Here is a 16,537-nt window from a genome sequence, read left to right as displayed (position 1 = left end):
TTCTTTCAAAATACTTCCTTCCGACATCATCTTCGGCAACGAGGTCATTATTGATGTAAATCGACGTCACGGTAGTTACCTTTTAGTAGACGAAAAGATAGACGAGCTCGCAGCCTGATCGGGACAGCTTTACAAGCTATCAACAACGTTACCCCTTATGTCCTTTGGCTGGATTTGTACCTGTAGCTGCTTAGTCTGTACACTATAAGAGGTCGATGCTCCATCGGATGTCGGCCAGATCCAGCAAGCGCAATTACAGTAAATGATTGCTTGCTGCACGGAACATGTGCACTATTATACCTTCCCCACATCAGGGGTCAATCATGCATGTGAGGTGTACCCCTATCGTTCCCACGTCGACTATGCATGTGGCGGATTTCCCGCGACTACTTCCTCCCAGTCAATACTTCAACGCAATACCAAACCCCGGGGAAAATCGTCAAAACCTCCCGTGACAGGGAGTTTCAATTTATGCCAGGTTACTTTGAATATTTTGCACATGATCATAAAGCATTAATCATAAAGTGTACTAGTTCTATCTTAAAGAACATGGACATAACATCATTTAAGATCTCAGCTCCCTTCGTTGCGCGTACTATATCCATTCGCAAATGCTGTACAGTCCATGGCAAGACAGGAATGATGCGGGAGAATAAAGAGAGAGAGAGAATGGGGAAGAGGGAGTAGTAAAAGGTGAAGAAGAAGATGAAAAGAGGCTCGGAGAGTGAGCTTGTTAGAGAATGAACAATAAACACCGATGAAAATAGGGGGAAATGGTGGCGCAAAACAGCAATAAATGTGCCGGCTTTTCCTAATCAGATAATCTCCAACAGCCGCAATTCGAAAGCAGTAGTGAGAGATCACAGACTACAAACGCCATAGTAGAGAGAAGCATGCCAATAGAGAAACGGCCGACCCGATCCGAAACCAACGAACCCCGCCCTAGATGAGCACAGAAGAAGGACGAAAAAGGGAAAAGTCATTGACTGTGACCGTAGAGAGGAATAAGACAAGAGGAACGAAGAAGGACGACAAAGGAAGACGGAGAAGTAAGAAAAAAAATAAAGGTAACCGAAATAGAAAAGTCTCTGAAATGAGCAGGTCTCGAATGAGACAGAATTGCATGCGCCCGTGGCTGCAAATGCCGAAATGATGGGAATTGAAGCTTGAACTCAACGATCCTCTTCGATAGTGTGAGATACATGTTCGAGAAGGGCTGTGATGGCGTGAGAAGCTGGGAACTAAAAAAAGATAAGACAAAGGAAAGCGTAAAAGTCGTGTAAAGCGTCATGCGATTGGGTATTTAATCTGCTCGTGATAAACATCAACATCTGTAATCGACCGATATACGCGATCGAAATTTTGTAAAGAAATGCGTCCAGCAACGCAAGAGTGTGCGACGGCGATTGAGAGCGTAAGGGGAGGTGGTGGGCCGGACGGCGGCAGAAATAGTGAAATTGCGAATCACCTCGCGCGGGCCCTAGTACACCAGGTTTCCTAGATCGAGGCCGCGACGGCTACGATGCGCACCAGCTCGCTTGACACGATCGTCGTCGGAGAGGGCATCGTCAGGGATCCATTCAAAGTCCTTTTCATCCCAGTATGCATCTCCGCAATCTTCAATTTCCCGCTGTCGTGTGTACTTCATGCCGTACTGTGCCCCGTAGCCAACACGCTCATACTCCATAATCCCGCCAAACTTTTCGTCCGTGTTCGCAACGAAGAACTCGGAACCATCTGGGGTGAAGCTGATGCCGCCAATCTCTCCAAACAGATCCAGTTTTTGCTTACTTGTAAAAGATTCTGCATCTACAACGGAAACGATATCGGCTGGCTCGGCCATGAGAAGAACACGCCGCCCGCCTCCGACCGGAGAGAAGCGGAGAGCACGAACCCCGGCCATTTCAGATGCAATTATCTGCAGAGGATGACGGAACATTCGAGCATCATAAATGTACACTTGCGTATCCTGATTCCCCGTGGCAACATGGATTCCATCATCGGCCCACGCGCAAGCAAAACCGTAATCACGGTGGCCCCGAAGTGCTTCAATCGTTTCGCCAGTCTCAGCATCGCTAATTGTCACAGCAGTGTCGTCTCCGACGACGACCCGCAAGCGGCCGTCTGGACTCGTTGCGGAGCAATTGATGGGATATCCGTAAGAATGCTCTCGAATGAATCTGTTGGAATAGCAATCAAGCACGCGAATCTTGCCATCATTCGAGGAGAAAACGGCATTCGGGTGTGAGTTGAAGCGATCAAGAAATGTATGAACGTGGTTTGTAATGCCCTTGTCATCCCGGCTCACGAGCCCTTCCACATGAGCTTCATCATAATTGGAATGCAAGGTGGTCATTGCATATTCACCACCAAACCCGCCGGCAATCAAAACTCCGTCACTCGCCGATATGGTCGAGATTCGAAGCCCGCCAGGGTAAATAGTACTGATAGAAGGTTTCGTAAGATCCATCACACAAGTTTCCTTTTGAATGCTCGGATTCATGCTATAGACTCTCGACTTGCCGGCGTAGTACACGTCATTTTTCGATGATGCACATATTAGGTTCCGAAGTTGAAAATGAGTCAGGGAAGGGTGCTTCGTGGTATCCATGCGCCGAAATTGGAAAAAGTTTTCTGTTTCAGGAAGATCTTGAGCATACTGCACCAAAACGATTCAGGTTAGCTTTGGCTCAGGATGAAGAATGCAAAATCCGTTGTAACAAACCTTGGACGGGTACACATTTCTAAGGTTCGTATAATTTGTGTAAAGCTTGCCGCGAGCTTGCCGGGCAGCACTTCTCGTTGTACCAAGTCTTTCCCAGTTGATGCCCTGAGCGTCAAATCGGTCGCCCTGTAGATCATCGCGAGTAATCTCAACTGGCCTTGTCCAATGTTTAGCATGTAAAGCATCTGGGCCGACTGGTGCAAAGTCCGGATGTCGAAGCCCATGGTGGACTCTCCAGGTTTCGAGGAACTTGCAAACGTCCGGGTTGCGCTCAAGATCTTCGAAAGGGTAAGCTTCGAGTTCTTGCTCTGCCCCATCATCATCGAGAATGCCTGTGGGCCAAGTGAGAGGAAGGTTGATCGAAGACTGCATTGCTATTGGGCCAAGAAAGGGGGCGATTGAAGCAGGCTCCGGCAGCGGCATGGCGGATGGTGAATCATATTCGACAGCACTGTCGCTCTCTGCATCACTCAATTCGGACGAAGATTCAAACTCGGCCATTGGGGTTGAAAATGAAAGGCCAGGAACCGCTTGATGAGTTATGCCAGCCATCACCCCAGGTATCGATGACTGTTCCAGAGGTTGTGAAAAAGAACTGTTTCCATGGCCCGGTCCATCAGAACTAGGATTGCTTGGAGGGAAGAAGAGTCCATTGTCAGCCATTGCCGAACCGGACGATACGTTGGGAGGGGTAAAGTTCCCAAGGGATGGGAGCGACGATAGTGAAGCCGCCTGAGCTGGGGCATCTGGGTCGAAATAGCGTTCGAGCTCGCGCTCGAGCTCCTCTGATGACAGGCTTTCGGACGTAGAGCTATACTGATCTCCCATCTCGTCACCCAAGAGCGACGCAAAAACAGGTTCTTGCTGCGCCAGCACTTGAGCCACGGACTGAAACGAAATCGCCTGAGATGACGGTGACGCAAATGACCTTTCGTCGCCATCGCTATCACCAGTGAAGAAGCCACCAAAACCGGCGCCCACGCCTCCACTCATCTCCACGTCCATGTCGACATCATCTAGAGATAGGGAGACACCACCCGCACCTTCATCTCCACTGCTCAGATAGCCTGCCAACTGATGATCGTGTTCATCGCATTCACTTTCAGAAGTGGAAAAGGAGCCCATATCTTCACAATCACGACTGCTCGGGTCGTTCGGGCGAGCACCAAGATCCATCACCGAGTTGTCAACTTGGTACTTTATTATCGAGTCATCTGGTCGCAGTTCACTGTTGGCTGGATGAGGATGCAACGTAGTCAAACGCGAGTTGTCTGGAGCGGCTCGAGGGTACTGCCCATTGGCGTTCAGATTGGTATGCGGGAAATCGATTTCTTGTAGATGACTATTCCGACGGCCAAAATTGTAGTTGATCTCCACCACTCTTGGTCGAGTGTTCTCCTGTGGCTGATCCTGCTGACGCTGGTATTGCTGTGCAGATGGCAAGATGGAACCCCCAGGGTAGTCTGGACAGCCGGGTGTCGCATTCGACATTTGCGCTATTCGGGTATCCTCAACGCTTTCGAATCGGCCTGAGGTAGGCCGCACACCAGGTGGAGAGCTGGACTCGCCAGCACTTCTCTGCGAGGAAACGCCCGAGTTTAGGGACTTATGGATGTCTGCAGACCAAGGACCAGCACGGAGACTAGACCGCCTGCAACGGTCGGGCATAGGACGATTGGATGTTATGATGACATGAGGCTGGGCGTGCACAGCGAGAGATTCAGAAGCAATATGACCCTATCAGCAACACTGAGCGATGGGTTCCCTGCGCGTGAGCCCAGGCGAAGCGATGTGAGTCAATGGGTGAAGCCTAGCAATGAGTGATCCACGCTTCCTTCTCCGGAGGGATCCACCCTGAAGGAGACGATTCGAGCCAGCCGAAGCAATGAGCTAAGAAGAGAATCGGTGAGCCTAAAATCTCAATGCAAATGCGCAAGCAAGCTAACAGAAGCAAAGCGATATTTGCAAAAAGCAAACGGACGTTTGAAGCTTGACAAAGGCTCCTTGGCCGTAGTCCAAGAGCGTTGAGATGAGGTGGGGTTTCGGGCTGGGCAAGGCGAAGCGGGAGCGAGTGCTGATACGAGAGGCGGCGCAAGCGATCTATCCGCGGGGCCACTCTTTCGAAGAGGTTCGAACAGAGCCGCTTGGGCTATGATTTACAAGGTGACAAAGGTAGAGGCCCGACTAGAGACGGGCTCTATAATCGGCGACGGTGCACGCGTGGGCCGCCGGCTGTCAGTTAAAATGGTGGGGGGTTCAGCAAGCGGGCAGTCTCGGGGGATAAAATGCCAATACTACAGCAGGCTCTTTCTCATGAGATTGGCCAGCCGGGCGGCGGAATATGCGAGCGATAGCCAGCCCTTTTTGGTTGTGGAGCAGTAAGGGGGGTGTATCAAGCAGCACGTGGCAAAGAACATGAAAAGAAACGGGCGTGATGTTTTCTTTTTTATTTTTGGATGGGGCGTTGTCAAGGTAAGGAGGAGGCGGGAAAAGAAAAGTGGAGGAATGATAATGGCAAAAGGGCCCAGGAAGACTCAGGTATTCACTGATTTTCTGGTTGTATCATAGAAGGTTGCCCGCTTCACGCTGTCAAAGTACGGCACATTTTTTTTTTCTTTCGGGGGGGAAGACGGGGAGGGGGGGGGGAAGACAGTTCAACGGGCCCTCATGGCGAGACACGCTTCTGTGCCCTTGTCTGCCACCTCACCCCAGTTTTTAACCTTCTTTTGCCTTTTACAGACGCTTTTGTATGCTGTATTTTCCCCTTTTCCCTAACTCACTGTCGTACTCACCTGAACTCGGCTGGCGAGAGCGTTCGCCTGTGTGTTGGCCGGGGGCCTGTCAGGGTGTTCGTGGCGTCATGTACAGAAAATGATACAGCTACAGTACATGGAAGTAGCTCTTGCATCATCTCTCATGCTCTTCAGCTGCTTGTCCCTGACAGCTGTACATCATGGTACCTTGCACTCTGGGTCGAAGCCCAATCACCTGGCCCAGAGTGGTTGCACAAAGGCCATGTCCCGGTTTTTCCCACAGGAACCTCCAACCCACAATAGCCAATGAATCTCAAGGGAGAAATCTTATTCCTCGGATGCGTGCACCCTTTCGGAATGAAATAACTGCAAAAGCAAAGCACACAAAAAGGTACTGCAAGGGCACTGCATAAGTGATATTTGACACATCTCATTTGACTCTCAATACAGAGGTAACATATACTAACCGAAAGATAATGTCCAAATAGTAACCGAGCACCAGGCATGCTTGCATAAAACCATGCCTAACTTAAACCTACAGCTCTATCAGCTTTCCAGCTCACATTTATGCTTGACCTTCCTTAAGGTAGTTATCATTACTTACGATTCTAGAAAGAAGGAATCTATATGCACTGTACTTACACAACGTTTACGAATGTACCGATGGGCATCATGCCTGCACTACCGCCCCTCGCAGACAACTCACTGACCATAAAAAGCGCAGTGGGCGCTTTCGAGCTGGAATTGCCATGAACGCAAATACGAAGAAACAATGAAATAAAATTTTCATGATTCGATATATGTGCATTTACTCGTCTAATTAATTACAAGGCTAAGAAAAATATGAGAGCTATGAGAACATATTAGGAAAATTTCTTATGTGCTGCGACAACAACATATGATAAGAATTGTAATGAGGAGTCGCTGAGACTTTCTTGTCCTTGTGCAAGAGTTTGCCGAATGCGAAGATGGCAGATGATACAAGCCCACAAAAGGAAACAGCAACCTAGAGATGCTCATGCTCTCGAATATAATGCAGACTGGGACGCCACTATGCATGTCGTAAGAAAATATTTTTCACATGAAAAAAAAAAAAGTCTTGTCGTAAGTCGAAAAGGTATTTAGTCGTAGCCGTGATGCTGCGAGGGCCAGCCTGAAGTCGAACCAGATGGCTGTGACCATCCAACGCTGGTCGTCGCTCGACTACGTCGCTCTGTAGTGAAAATCTCGGATTAGCAAAAGGGGTTTGGACTGCTGCTCCTCAGGCAATCCTCTCTCTCACTCACCTCGTTCATAGTCGGCCCATCGCTTCATTGTAATTTTGCTGCTGTCAAACTCGCCTTGAACAGTATCGTGACCATCCCCCTTCTTCGTCTCTCCCGCCGTCTTGCGGGTGTCTCCCCAACTGAAATCATCAAACTTCCAATAGGCATATGTCGGCAAGACAAAGTTCCAGATTGGTAAAGAAATCAAATAAATCAACATCCACAAGATGTAAGACAGCCGATGCGCTGTCAGTACAATCAGAATACCAGGAAGTCCAAGGATGAGTGCGAGGAGCGTAAGCGGAATGACAGGAACTGGCTTCCTCACAAAGGATATGACGACTGTGGACGGTCAGATCAGCAACATGGCACCTCAGAGACCTCGCCTGCATGTTGACTTACTCAGATACACGGTAAAGGAGATGGCAGCGGGTAGGACCAGCGTGCCAATCAATTCAATGAAGACGACAAATTGCATGCTAAAGCAAAACGTCCCGCACAGGTCCCTGACCAACACAAGTTCCATGAGGTTGTGCACCGTACTATTAATCCAGCGTCGGCGTTGAGAGAGAAGCACCATGAACTTGTCCGGTACGACAGTCTTACAGACGGCCTGAGGAAGAAAAATTTGCTTCCGCTTCGGGAATGTCTTCAACATCAGAGTCGAAAGATAACGATCCTCACCCAGAAGGAGAAGATTCTTCTTGTGAAGAGTGTCGACGACGTTCTCGGAATAATGCTCGACCACATCGGGGTTGGCCAAGATTGGAACCCAATAATTCTGGCCTCCTTTTGGCGCTTTGATGCGATACATGCAGAAACAGCCAGGCAAACAGGTGACACCACCAAACACTGACTCAAACGACTTCGCTTGGTGGTGAGAGATAAAGTACCTATATCCCAGTGTTAGCTTCTTCCACTTCTTCTTTTTTCCCCAAAGCCGCAAAAGAGTCAATACATACTCGAAAACCTGAATCATGGACACCCAACTCTGAGTCTTATTCGCAATCTTGGTCTCTCCACACAAACCCATAACCTCCGGGTCAGTAACCATAGCAGAAACCATATGCGTTAAGCAATCGGGGAAAACTTTGGTGTCCGCATCGACCATGAGCATAATTTCATAGAAATCAGGGCTGATACCGGTAATGCGCCAAAGACCATTGAACATTTCGTATTCAAGTTCCGTCATTCTTTCGTCGAACATGACCTTCTGAAGGAATGACATGATGATGATCTGGCTGTCACGCTTGCCTCGGTTTCCAGGCTTAGCTTGCTCAGCTTCCTGGGGCGTCCCGCATTTCACCACAACCATCATGGGAACTCTCTGTTGTCTGTCCGCAGGGACGACCGAATCCTCTCCGTAGTCATAAAAGCCAGCGTATACTTTTGCCATATTATGTCTCTTTGAACCACCAGCCACAGCAACGTAGGAATAAGGCTGCACTTCGTCCGGCAAAACAGCGTGATCTTTTAGCATACTCAACGCAGCATCGGGCGTAGACATTGTTTCTCCGTGGCCCTTGATGATGCCGTCGCAAATGATCAAGAGCGCTTTGTGGCTATTAGGATAATCGGTAGTGGCCAGCGAGTCAAGCGTCGTCCGTAAACCTTCAACACCCTCGGAATATGCGGTAACCAAACAAATGGTATGAGCCAGGGGATATCCAAATGGCTGCCATTCTGGAGGGGGTTGAGGTACGACGTTCTCGTGAATGAACCCTGTAGGGCCAACCGCATCCACATCGCTCATTAGAGCAGAGAATCTTGTTTCCGGAGCTTGTGAGAGCATAAGGCTGGACCTACTTGTGCCGTGAGAGAGCTTGCTAGTTGGATCGGACAAATTTCCTTGACTCCCATCCGTTTGGCTATACATTGGCTGATTGGCCAGGAGACGAGCTGTTGAGCTCTGGCTAGCCATCGTCGTTGGCGTAGGACGTTGTTTCTTTGCGACATTCTCAACAGCGTAAGGGCTGGTGAATCTTGACGTCTTCGGAAGTAAGGTACTGCCACGTTTGCCGCCCTTATCTGGCCCGCCAACCATAGTATCGCCATATCTGGGCGGAGGTTGGTAAATATCTTCAGTCCAGTCTTCAATTTCTTGATTTCGCTTTTTAGAAACACCCATCCCATTTGCGACATAGCGTCGACTGAGAAACCAGCCAAAGGCTACTGCGAGAACAAATTTTGATACGACGATTGAGAGAATAAAGATCAAAGACACATAAAGAACAACCTTGGATGCAATGCAGCCCACAGTCTCGGTGTCGATAGATCCCACTCTGATAATCTCTGTCAAGCAGCTGGCAAGATGCTTGTCGGTTGAGCTGGCCTGAAAAGCTCGAGTCACATCTGTCCCTCGGACGGCTGGATTCTTGCGCAGGTCATCAAACTGTGCCGGGTATGACACTTCAGATGTGTTGAACCATTGTAATAAATCAAGATCCAAAACATCACCAGAGTAAACCATCAAATTCCGACTGGAATTCTTTATATCATCCCACGTAAAGTAGACTTGCCCCGAGCTCTTGAGATCATAGAATGCTTTACGACTATTGGCTGTTGTATGGCAAGCGTACCCTAGGTAATATGGATCCGTCGTATTGGGTTTGCTGGAGCCGTCCTGATTGAATGTGTTGCAGGGGAAATACCAAGCCAGCTCGCCATTCGAATTCGAAGGAACGTCTGACCCCTTGGCTTTTGTAATCAGGCCCTTACAGGCTCCGTTGACGTTCTGGAAGAGAAAGCTGCCATCCTGCCCGCCGTGTTTCTCAGGAAGGTCGTAGAGCACGTTTGCATTTTCAGGGATTCCTCGAGCTGGAGGATGTTTCGACTTGGACAGATCATAGGCGCTGCCGTGGAAAATCATATATCCGGCTTCAACATGATTGACCTTCATACGTGCAGGCGCCGACCCGCAGACGACTTCAGTAAATCCGAAAGTAAGGAAGCCAACAAACGTGCCAATCAAGAGAATGATGCTGATCAGACCCATTTTCTCTCTCCATGCTCGTTTTTGCGCCTTTGCGGGCATTCCAAAGCAGCCTAGAACAACATCCGGACACCAGAAAGTGATCAAATGACAGTAGATGTTCCATAGGCTGGGCGGGGTTACCGCCTCCTGCTGTTTCTGCTGTTTTTTCCTCTCTCTTCTTTTCAATTTTCCAGGTGGAACAGGATCGCTTTCCCCTCTTTGATGCCCATAATCGCTTCTCGAAGGCGAGCTGTCGGAATAGGCCACGCCAACAGGAGCTGCTTGACCTGGACGATTGAGGCTTGCCATTTCAGTGCTTGTCGAACTCAGAGCTTCCTCCTCATGCTCATCGATTAAGGGATCATTACCGGTAGTGGAGGGCATAAAGTTCATATTTTGTGCGTGCTGGCGATAGTGATAATTGGGATGGTCACGGTCAATCCGGTTCCGCTCCGGTCGTATCAAGCTGCGTTTCCGGCCCAGCTCAACAGGCGGTCCTGATGAAGCCATCATAATAGGATCTCTGTCACCCGGAAGTGTGCCGGGAGAAGCAGGTTGGTAGGCATACGGGTCTCTTCGAGAGCCTCTCGGCGGCGAGTAACCGCCAGCTTCCACATCGTTACTGCGAGACCGTCCATGGGACAAGGCGGCGGAAGAGTGATGCCGATGATGATGGTGATGATGCTGCCGCCGGCGTGGTGAGGTCGGGTCAGGTTTCTGCGGGCTCGCCATTATTGATACCTTGAGGCGAAATCGTCAGCCACATTCCAAACCCACACGTGGAGACCAACGCTTGTCTGCAGCCACTCCACGCGAAGAATGCGATTTTCTTCTGCCTTTCAATACGCTCCTTGGCAATGATGTAAGAGCAGACATTCCACAGCACTTTGAGAAGAAATCCATCGGCCAGAATCAATTCTTTGTTTACTTACCGTCGACTTATTCTGATTTGTATCCACCCTTTCTCTAGCGTTCCCTTGTCCAAAATTATTTAGGGTAGCGTATGACTTGAATCACTGTTGTGGAGACCAGAAGTGAAGATGAAGAGACGCTGCCGCCGCAGGCGGCAGAAGTCAATGCAGACGACGAAGGACTCTTCAAAGTGCCGGAGGTTGAAACAGCAGATCAGGAAATATACAGTCTTTGAATAGCGCAAGGAGTATTCCCGTTTCGAATGTGGTCTAATGTCCGCCGACCGGTAATGCAATCATCGCAACAAAGGTCCGAACTCGTAAACGGCGATCGCTCTACCGTCAGTGCCTCCCAGAGGTCAATACCGGCGATGAGGACTAATGAGGCGTATCAGGCCAACAGGGAAAATGACTTGAGCTGCAGTCAAATCGCACGCCCAAGTGTTGGTAGACCGTTCGTGAGGATATTTTTTGACGCAAGTGTTTTGAGTCTGCTTAGATGCTCGCAGGGTGAGGGCAGGACGCAAATGGAAATGGCTTTCAGTCTGAGCCAATCGAAGATCACTGCGAGTGCACAGTGCAGTTTGTAGTGGCTCGAGGGGTTCAACGCTACGCCCTAGTTTGGGAAGTGTCCGATGGCTGAATATCCGCGGCACCAAAAGAAAGACTTCACTACGAGTACCTTACGTCCGAAGGCTCTATTCGGGTGGTCCTATCTCTACTGTACTCAGAAGTTCCTATTTTTTTTTCTAGGAAAAGGGCCTTTGTTGTGGGGGGAAAATTGGAAGACAACAGCGATGCGCGTCGGTCTCAGAACGAATGCCTCCAGCGGGCGGAACGAGGCATCGCCGCTCGGTCTAACTCGAATTAGGTATCTGTACGAGTGTAGTGGCCTTTTTGACCACTTTAGCAGAAGTCTCGCTACATCCATACGCCGCGCACCTGACCCATTTAAATCCACTAAAGTGGACGGGAAGAAATCTCGTAAGCCTGACTACTATATCAGGAAACATGACGTTGCCGAGGAAACTTCTCCCATCCTTGTAGCGTCGGCCAACCATTCACCAAAAAGCCCATCCATTTTGAGTGCTTTTCCCCAAACCCAGAGAAAGTTGGTGTTTGTTGACGCAGATCTGTCGCAGCTATATGATCTACGGGTATCCGTGCTCACGAAAGGCATGCCGCAAAGCAAGATGGCCGCCTTTCCGTCTTTTCCTGCTCTTGTCATGGAGAAATTGATTACAAGGCCATCGATGATAGCAGATAACAAGGGACATGCTGCTCCCTTTCATCGTTGGAGATGGCATGCTTCTCGAGTTGAAAATGCAAGGTAAATGGGCTAGGCTGAAAGTCTTAATACGTACAAATTTGTACAGAGGTACGCAATGGATTTAAAGAGAGGTTGAGGACCTTATGGTTAAATGTGCACAACTAAGGGGATACGAGGCTGGCGCTTCTCGCGTACAATCCGACTCATCCGGCAAGCTACTAGGTAAGTTACGGGTATAACTCTTTAAAATCGTCCAGTGACCCTTTCAAGCCCCATAAAAAAGTGTTAAGTACTATTGACATGATGTCTTCGCTAGATGGCTTATTTGCCCCTGTGAGGCTTCTGGTTCTGGATCATGGGTCTCAAACCGCCCTTGAGCGTCCAAATATTTTCCATGTGACTGGTATTGATTTGATTTGACGGGTCACGACGAGCAATATAAAGGCCCTATTCGGCAAGAACGTGGCGCGCTGAAAGAAGAGGGCCTTACGTAACAAGATGATGGATTATTGAGACCCTGGAGGCGGACGGGCTGGAAGGCTCAGGGTTTGAGTGAGAGAGGAGCCGGGTGGTTGGTTTCCGGTCGTGGTGAGCACGGTCTTCCAGCCCCAGAAAAAGAAGGACGAGGAAAAACGTGTGGCAGCCATGGGACGAGAGAGCGTGCTCATCGGCCCCTCGTCTTCTCGAAAAGTTTTCCCCTTGCACTAGCCCTTAGCTGGGAGAAGGTCCAAGGTACATTGACTCAAGTGGACGAACAATTTCAATCCCCAAACCAACATTAGGTAGTGATCTTTGACGAAATACTTGGACAAAAATGCACAGAAGAAAATTCATCAGCGCATAAAAGTTTAGAATAATGAGCACATGCGTGATCTAGTTTAGGTAAAGATTCACTGGCTGCAAAAGAGCACATTTGAAGTGTATGAAGTGCGTGCAAGCGTACAGGTACACGGTACAACTGTTGCCCATTATAGTAACCCTCCTTCTCGATCTTATGGGATCGCCGAGTGGCTCCCGCCCACACGCACGCACTCGCGCATTCTCACACCTACTTGGCGTCATCTCAGCACCGCGGTTCTTTGGCTTGTAGGGTAGGTGCGCTCTCAGTTCGTACCTACCCTAAAGGCTCTCTTGATCCAAATCTGTCTCATTGTCTCCCTTATGGCTGTGTTGTTATTCTGGTGCCACTCCTGAGCCAGCTACTTTGTTTAGTTTTTGGCTGGACAGGTCTCATTTTCCTACACCAGCCCCGTCTTGTACAAAACAGCCCCCCTCCGTATATACGCCCTTTTATCATCCTCTCCTTTGTCCGAACCGCTATTACGGTAAAGGTAGACGAAAGCCCCTCATCCGCAGAGAATCTCCCATGTCGTTTTGCTGACTAAAGGTTCACATTCGTCAGAAAGCCGTTTGATATCTAATAGATCAGCGTGTGGCCTAAGAGTCCCCGTCCGCTTTGTTTCCTGCCCCCCAATATCTTTCAACAAAAGCAGTTGCCTTCTCTCTCTTTTTGATCACGAGTTGATTCAACTTCTCAATCTGCTTTCTAGCTCACGCCGCATGTTGCGCTAGCACTTGGCTCGGCTGTCTATAAGTCTTTCGGGCCCATAATACTACTGCCCCAGGGTCCACCATTTACGGCTGCGCCTCGCGTCACTAATCAACCCTACACCTTGTCACCCACTCTTTATTCATTGATCACACTTGTGACAGTTTGGTAAAGGGTTGATCGGCCCCGAAAGCAATGGTTAGACTCTGTGGTTCCTGAATTGAAGAGACCAGGCAAATCCGCTTTTTCGCGGCGCTAAGATTCGGATGTCGGAGTTGATCTAGGTAGGTAGGCATACCTCTATACAGAGCATACGTCGTCACACCCTTGGTTTTACCCTGGGGTTCCGAGTGCAGATTATTTGACCCTTGCTGCACGCCTTTCCCAGCAAAGCGTGTTCCTCAGTAGACGGTGCACTTTTGCGTATGACTGCTGTTGAATTTACACCTGCGAGCCGCCAGGATTATTTGGCTGATTATATCCGCCACCAACAGTAGTCCGACTCGAGCTCCCAACGCAGAACCTATTTCAAATAGAGAAAGCGAAACCTCTGCCTGTTATCACGACGACTGCGAGGTACCCGAAATACTTCTGACCAGTAATCGTCTGAAAATGAACCAGAAAAGCGATTCAAATATCAAGGCTTCCCGGAGCTCCGTTTCTGGCGAAGGACAAGGCGCACACCAGAGCAAACGCCCGCTTTCATCTCCAACAAGGGACGTAGACTCAACAAAGGAAAACTTCACAGTGCAGGAACAGCAGGCATCTCCTTCCCGAAACGTTGGTAGGGTCCTCTCACCGAGCCGCATTCAAGCTCAGCCTCAATCGCCTCCGCGCAAAGAGTACCATTATGAAGTATCTCATTCGAGAACACCTTCTACAGGCTTCGATTCTCATGCGATGCGCAAAGCTCCGCGCCAGACAAATGGGAATACTATAGGCATTTATGGATCTCCACAAAGCGAAGTGTCGGAACATTTTGCAGGACCAACGAAATCTATTCCGCTCCGCCAAGGTGAGACGAGATATGTCTCAGGAAGTGTGCATGAGCCTCAATCCGCTGTCTTCTCTTCTGTTGACAGCCAGGGCTCAGAGTCTCCACGGGAATCTCGGGAAGATGCTGCTTCAGGCCAATCTATGCAATCTTCCCACGAAAGCATTAGAGAAAGGACGGACCCACCACAGATATACGTTCCACTCCAGTACCATCACCAGCAGAGTTCCACGGACAATACATCAAGCGCAGGAGCGCGCGGTCGGGCCGTACAGAGCGGAGCGAAGGGGAAAGCTCCTGAATCACCCGGGTCCTCTTCAAGTGAAAGAAGATCTCAGCAGAATCAACGGTTGGCACCATCGAGCACACAACAAGCGAGAGCCTCGCTGGCTCGCCCTGCATCAGTTGCTTCATTGGGCTCAAACCTGAGTGCGCATAGTCGCTCACGCTCTCCTCACCCCAAAGGATCTCCCAGTACCATAAGGGGTCTGTCCGACGGCTCTGCGAATAGCCGACCGGTCTCGTATATAGATTTACTGAATGGTTCCTACCCTCAACATGCCCCAGGTCCTGCCAGCCTGGATAATTCCCACCTTCGAAATGTGGTAGGGAAGAATGCCTCCTTACTGGACACCAAGAAGACGATTGAGATGTACCGCGCGAATGTAAAAAAGACGAACGAACCCTCGGTTCAATACGAATTTGCTCTTTTTCTAACTAATTCTGCTCAAGAGTTAGCTGCTCAGACCTCGACATCGACCACGAAGAGCACGGACAGCCAAGAGGCTGACAAATCCTCACCAGTAGCCACTAGGGCTGAATACCTCCGCGAAGCTCGCCAAATATTGCAGAAACTGTCTGATCGCAGCTATCCATTCGCTCAGTACTACTTGGCGGACGGCTATGCGTCTGGCATCTTTAATAAGGACCAAGAAGATTACGAGAAAGCCTTTCCGCTTTTTGTTGCCGCCAGCAAGCATGGACATGCTGAAGCCGGTTATCGAGCTGCTTTGTGCTATGAATTTGGATGGGGCTGTCGAAGAGATCCCGCCAAAGCCGAACAGTTCTATCGCCAATCTGCATCTAAATCCCATCCGGGCGCAATGTTACGGCTTGGCAAAGCGTGCTTGTCTGGCGACATGGGCCTTGGAAAACGCTATCGCGAAGGAATCAAATGGCTGAAAAGAGCGGCAGAATCCGCTGACGTGCAATATAACTCTGCACCCTACGAGTTGGCGATACTACATGAAACAGGCTATGGCCCCGATATTTTCAAGGACGAGGCATATGCGGCCCAGCTTTTCACCCAATCAGCGGATCTGGGTCACGCAGAAGCTGGGTTTCGGCTGGGCGAAGCCTATGAATATGGGCAACTTGGCTGCCCTCGCGATCCGGCGCTTAGCGTTCACTTTTACAACTGTGCCGCTCAACGAGGACATCCTCTGGCAATGATGGCTCTTTGTGCGTGGTATATGATCGGCGCAGAGCCTGTTCTAGACAAGGACGAGAATGAAGCATACGAATGGGCTAGAAAATCAGCTGAAACTGGTTAGTTCGCTCTGTCTGCCTTGTACTGAATGACGAAAGCTGACTTCCAATCCGTCTAGGACTGTACCCAAAAGCCGAGTATGCGGTCGGCTACTTTAAAGAAATGGGCATTGGATGCCGTCGAGACACACTTGACGCGAATGTATGGTATGTCAAGGCCGCAAGTCATGGGGATGAACGGGCAAAACAACGCCTAGCAATTATCCAAGCAGCGGCCTCTGGCGAGACGGACAAAGCTATGCCCAGTGCTGGAGACAAGAGTAAAAGTAAAGCAGGCGACGCAACCGGCACGGAACAGGTGGCCGATGGTAAGAATTGTATCATTATGTAAAAGTGATTTCCTTGTGGATATTTTTCTGGGAGGGGGTTGGCTGTTTTTGGCACGACAGCATTGCAGCGTTGGGTTCTCATTTGACTTTGAATATGTGTGCGTTGCGAGCGGTTTAATTTTTTTGTTGCGATGATGTTACGCAGTATGCGTTTGACTTGGATAGCAGGTTGCATTGCATTTCTTCGGGAATTTTGGCGTTGAAAGAGGGCGTTAGCAT

The 16,537-nt window shown here is 49.5% G+C and overlaps 4 protein-coding genes across 4 annotated transcripts; 1 reads left to right on the top strand and 3 right to left on the bottom strand.

Moving 5' to 3' along the window:
• Nucleotides 1-833: 833 nt before the first annotated feature.
• L228DRAFT_5062 (hypothetical protein) lies at nucleotides 834-1,406 on the bottom strand. The gene has a single exon (XM_018336654.1). The coding sequence runs from the start codon at nucleotides 1,289-1,291 to the stop codon at nucleotides 980-982; it is 312 nt and encodes a 103-aa protein (XP_018191645.1). The 5' UTR covers nucleotides 1,292-1,406; the 3' UTR covers nucleotides 834-979.
• A 74-nt stretch (nucleotides 1,407-1,480) lies between these two features.
• On the bottom strand, nucleotides 1,481-3,097 carry L228DRAFT_206539 (YVTN repeat-like/Quino protein amine dehydrogenase; the record flags this gene model as incomplete). Its single annotated transcript, XM_018329681.1, has 2 exons — nucleotides 1,481-2,659; nucleotides 2,726-3,097. The coding sequence occupies 2 exons, from the start codon at nucleotides 3,095-3,097 to the stop codon at nucleotides 1,481-1,483; spliced, it is 1,551 nt and encodes a 516-aa protein (XP_018191644.1).
• Nucleotides 3,098-6,756: 3,659 nt separating this feature from the next.
• On the bottom strand, nucleotides 6,757-10,449 carry L228DRAFT_207076 (glycosyltransferase family 2 protein; the record flags this gene model as incomplete). Its single annotated transcript, XM_018329704.1, has 3 exons — nucleotides 6,757-7,085; nucleotides 7,146-7,636; nucleotides 7,706-10,449. The coding sequence occupies 3 exons, from the start codon at nucleotides 10,447-10,449 to the stop codon at nucleotides 6,757-6,759; spliced, it is 3,564 nt and encodes a 1,187-aa protein (XP_018191643.1).
• A 4,642-nt stretch (nucleotides 10,450-15,091) lies between these two features.
• L228DRAFT_251907 (HCP-like protein) lies at nucleotides 15,092-16,320 on the top strand (the record flags this gene model as incomplete). Its single annotated transcript, XM_018333656.1, has 2 exons — nucleotides 15,092-15,989; nucleotides 16,049-16,320. The coding sequence occupies 2 exons, from the start codon at nucleotides 15,092-15,094 to the stop codon at nucleotides 16,318-16,320; spliced, it is 1,170 nt and encodes a 389-aa protein (XP_018191642.1).
• Nucleotides 16,321-16,537: the final 217 nt, after the last annotated feature.

The sequence above is a fragment of the Xylona heveae genome, assembly GCF_001619985.1.
Source record: "Xylona heveae TC161 unplaced genomic scaffold L228scaffold_1, whole genome shotgun sequence".
NCBI lineage: Eukaryota > Fungi > Ascomycota > Xylonomycetes > Xylonales > Xylonaceae > Xylona > Xylona heveae.
The sequence above is the reverse complement of the archived record's forward strand: the minus strand, read 5'-3'. Positions and strand labels throughout refer to the sequence as shown.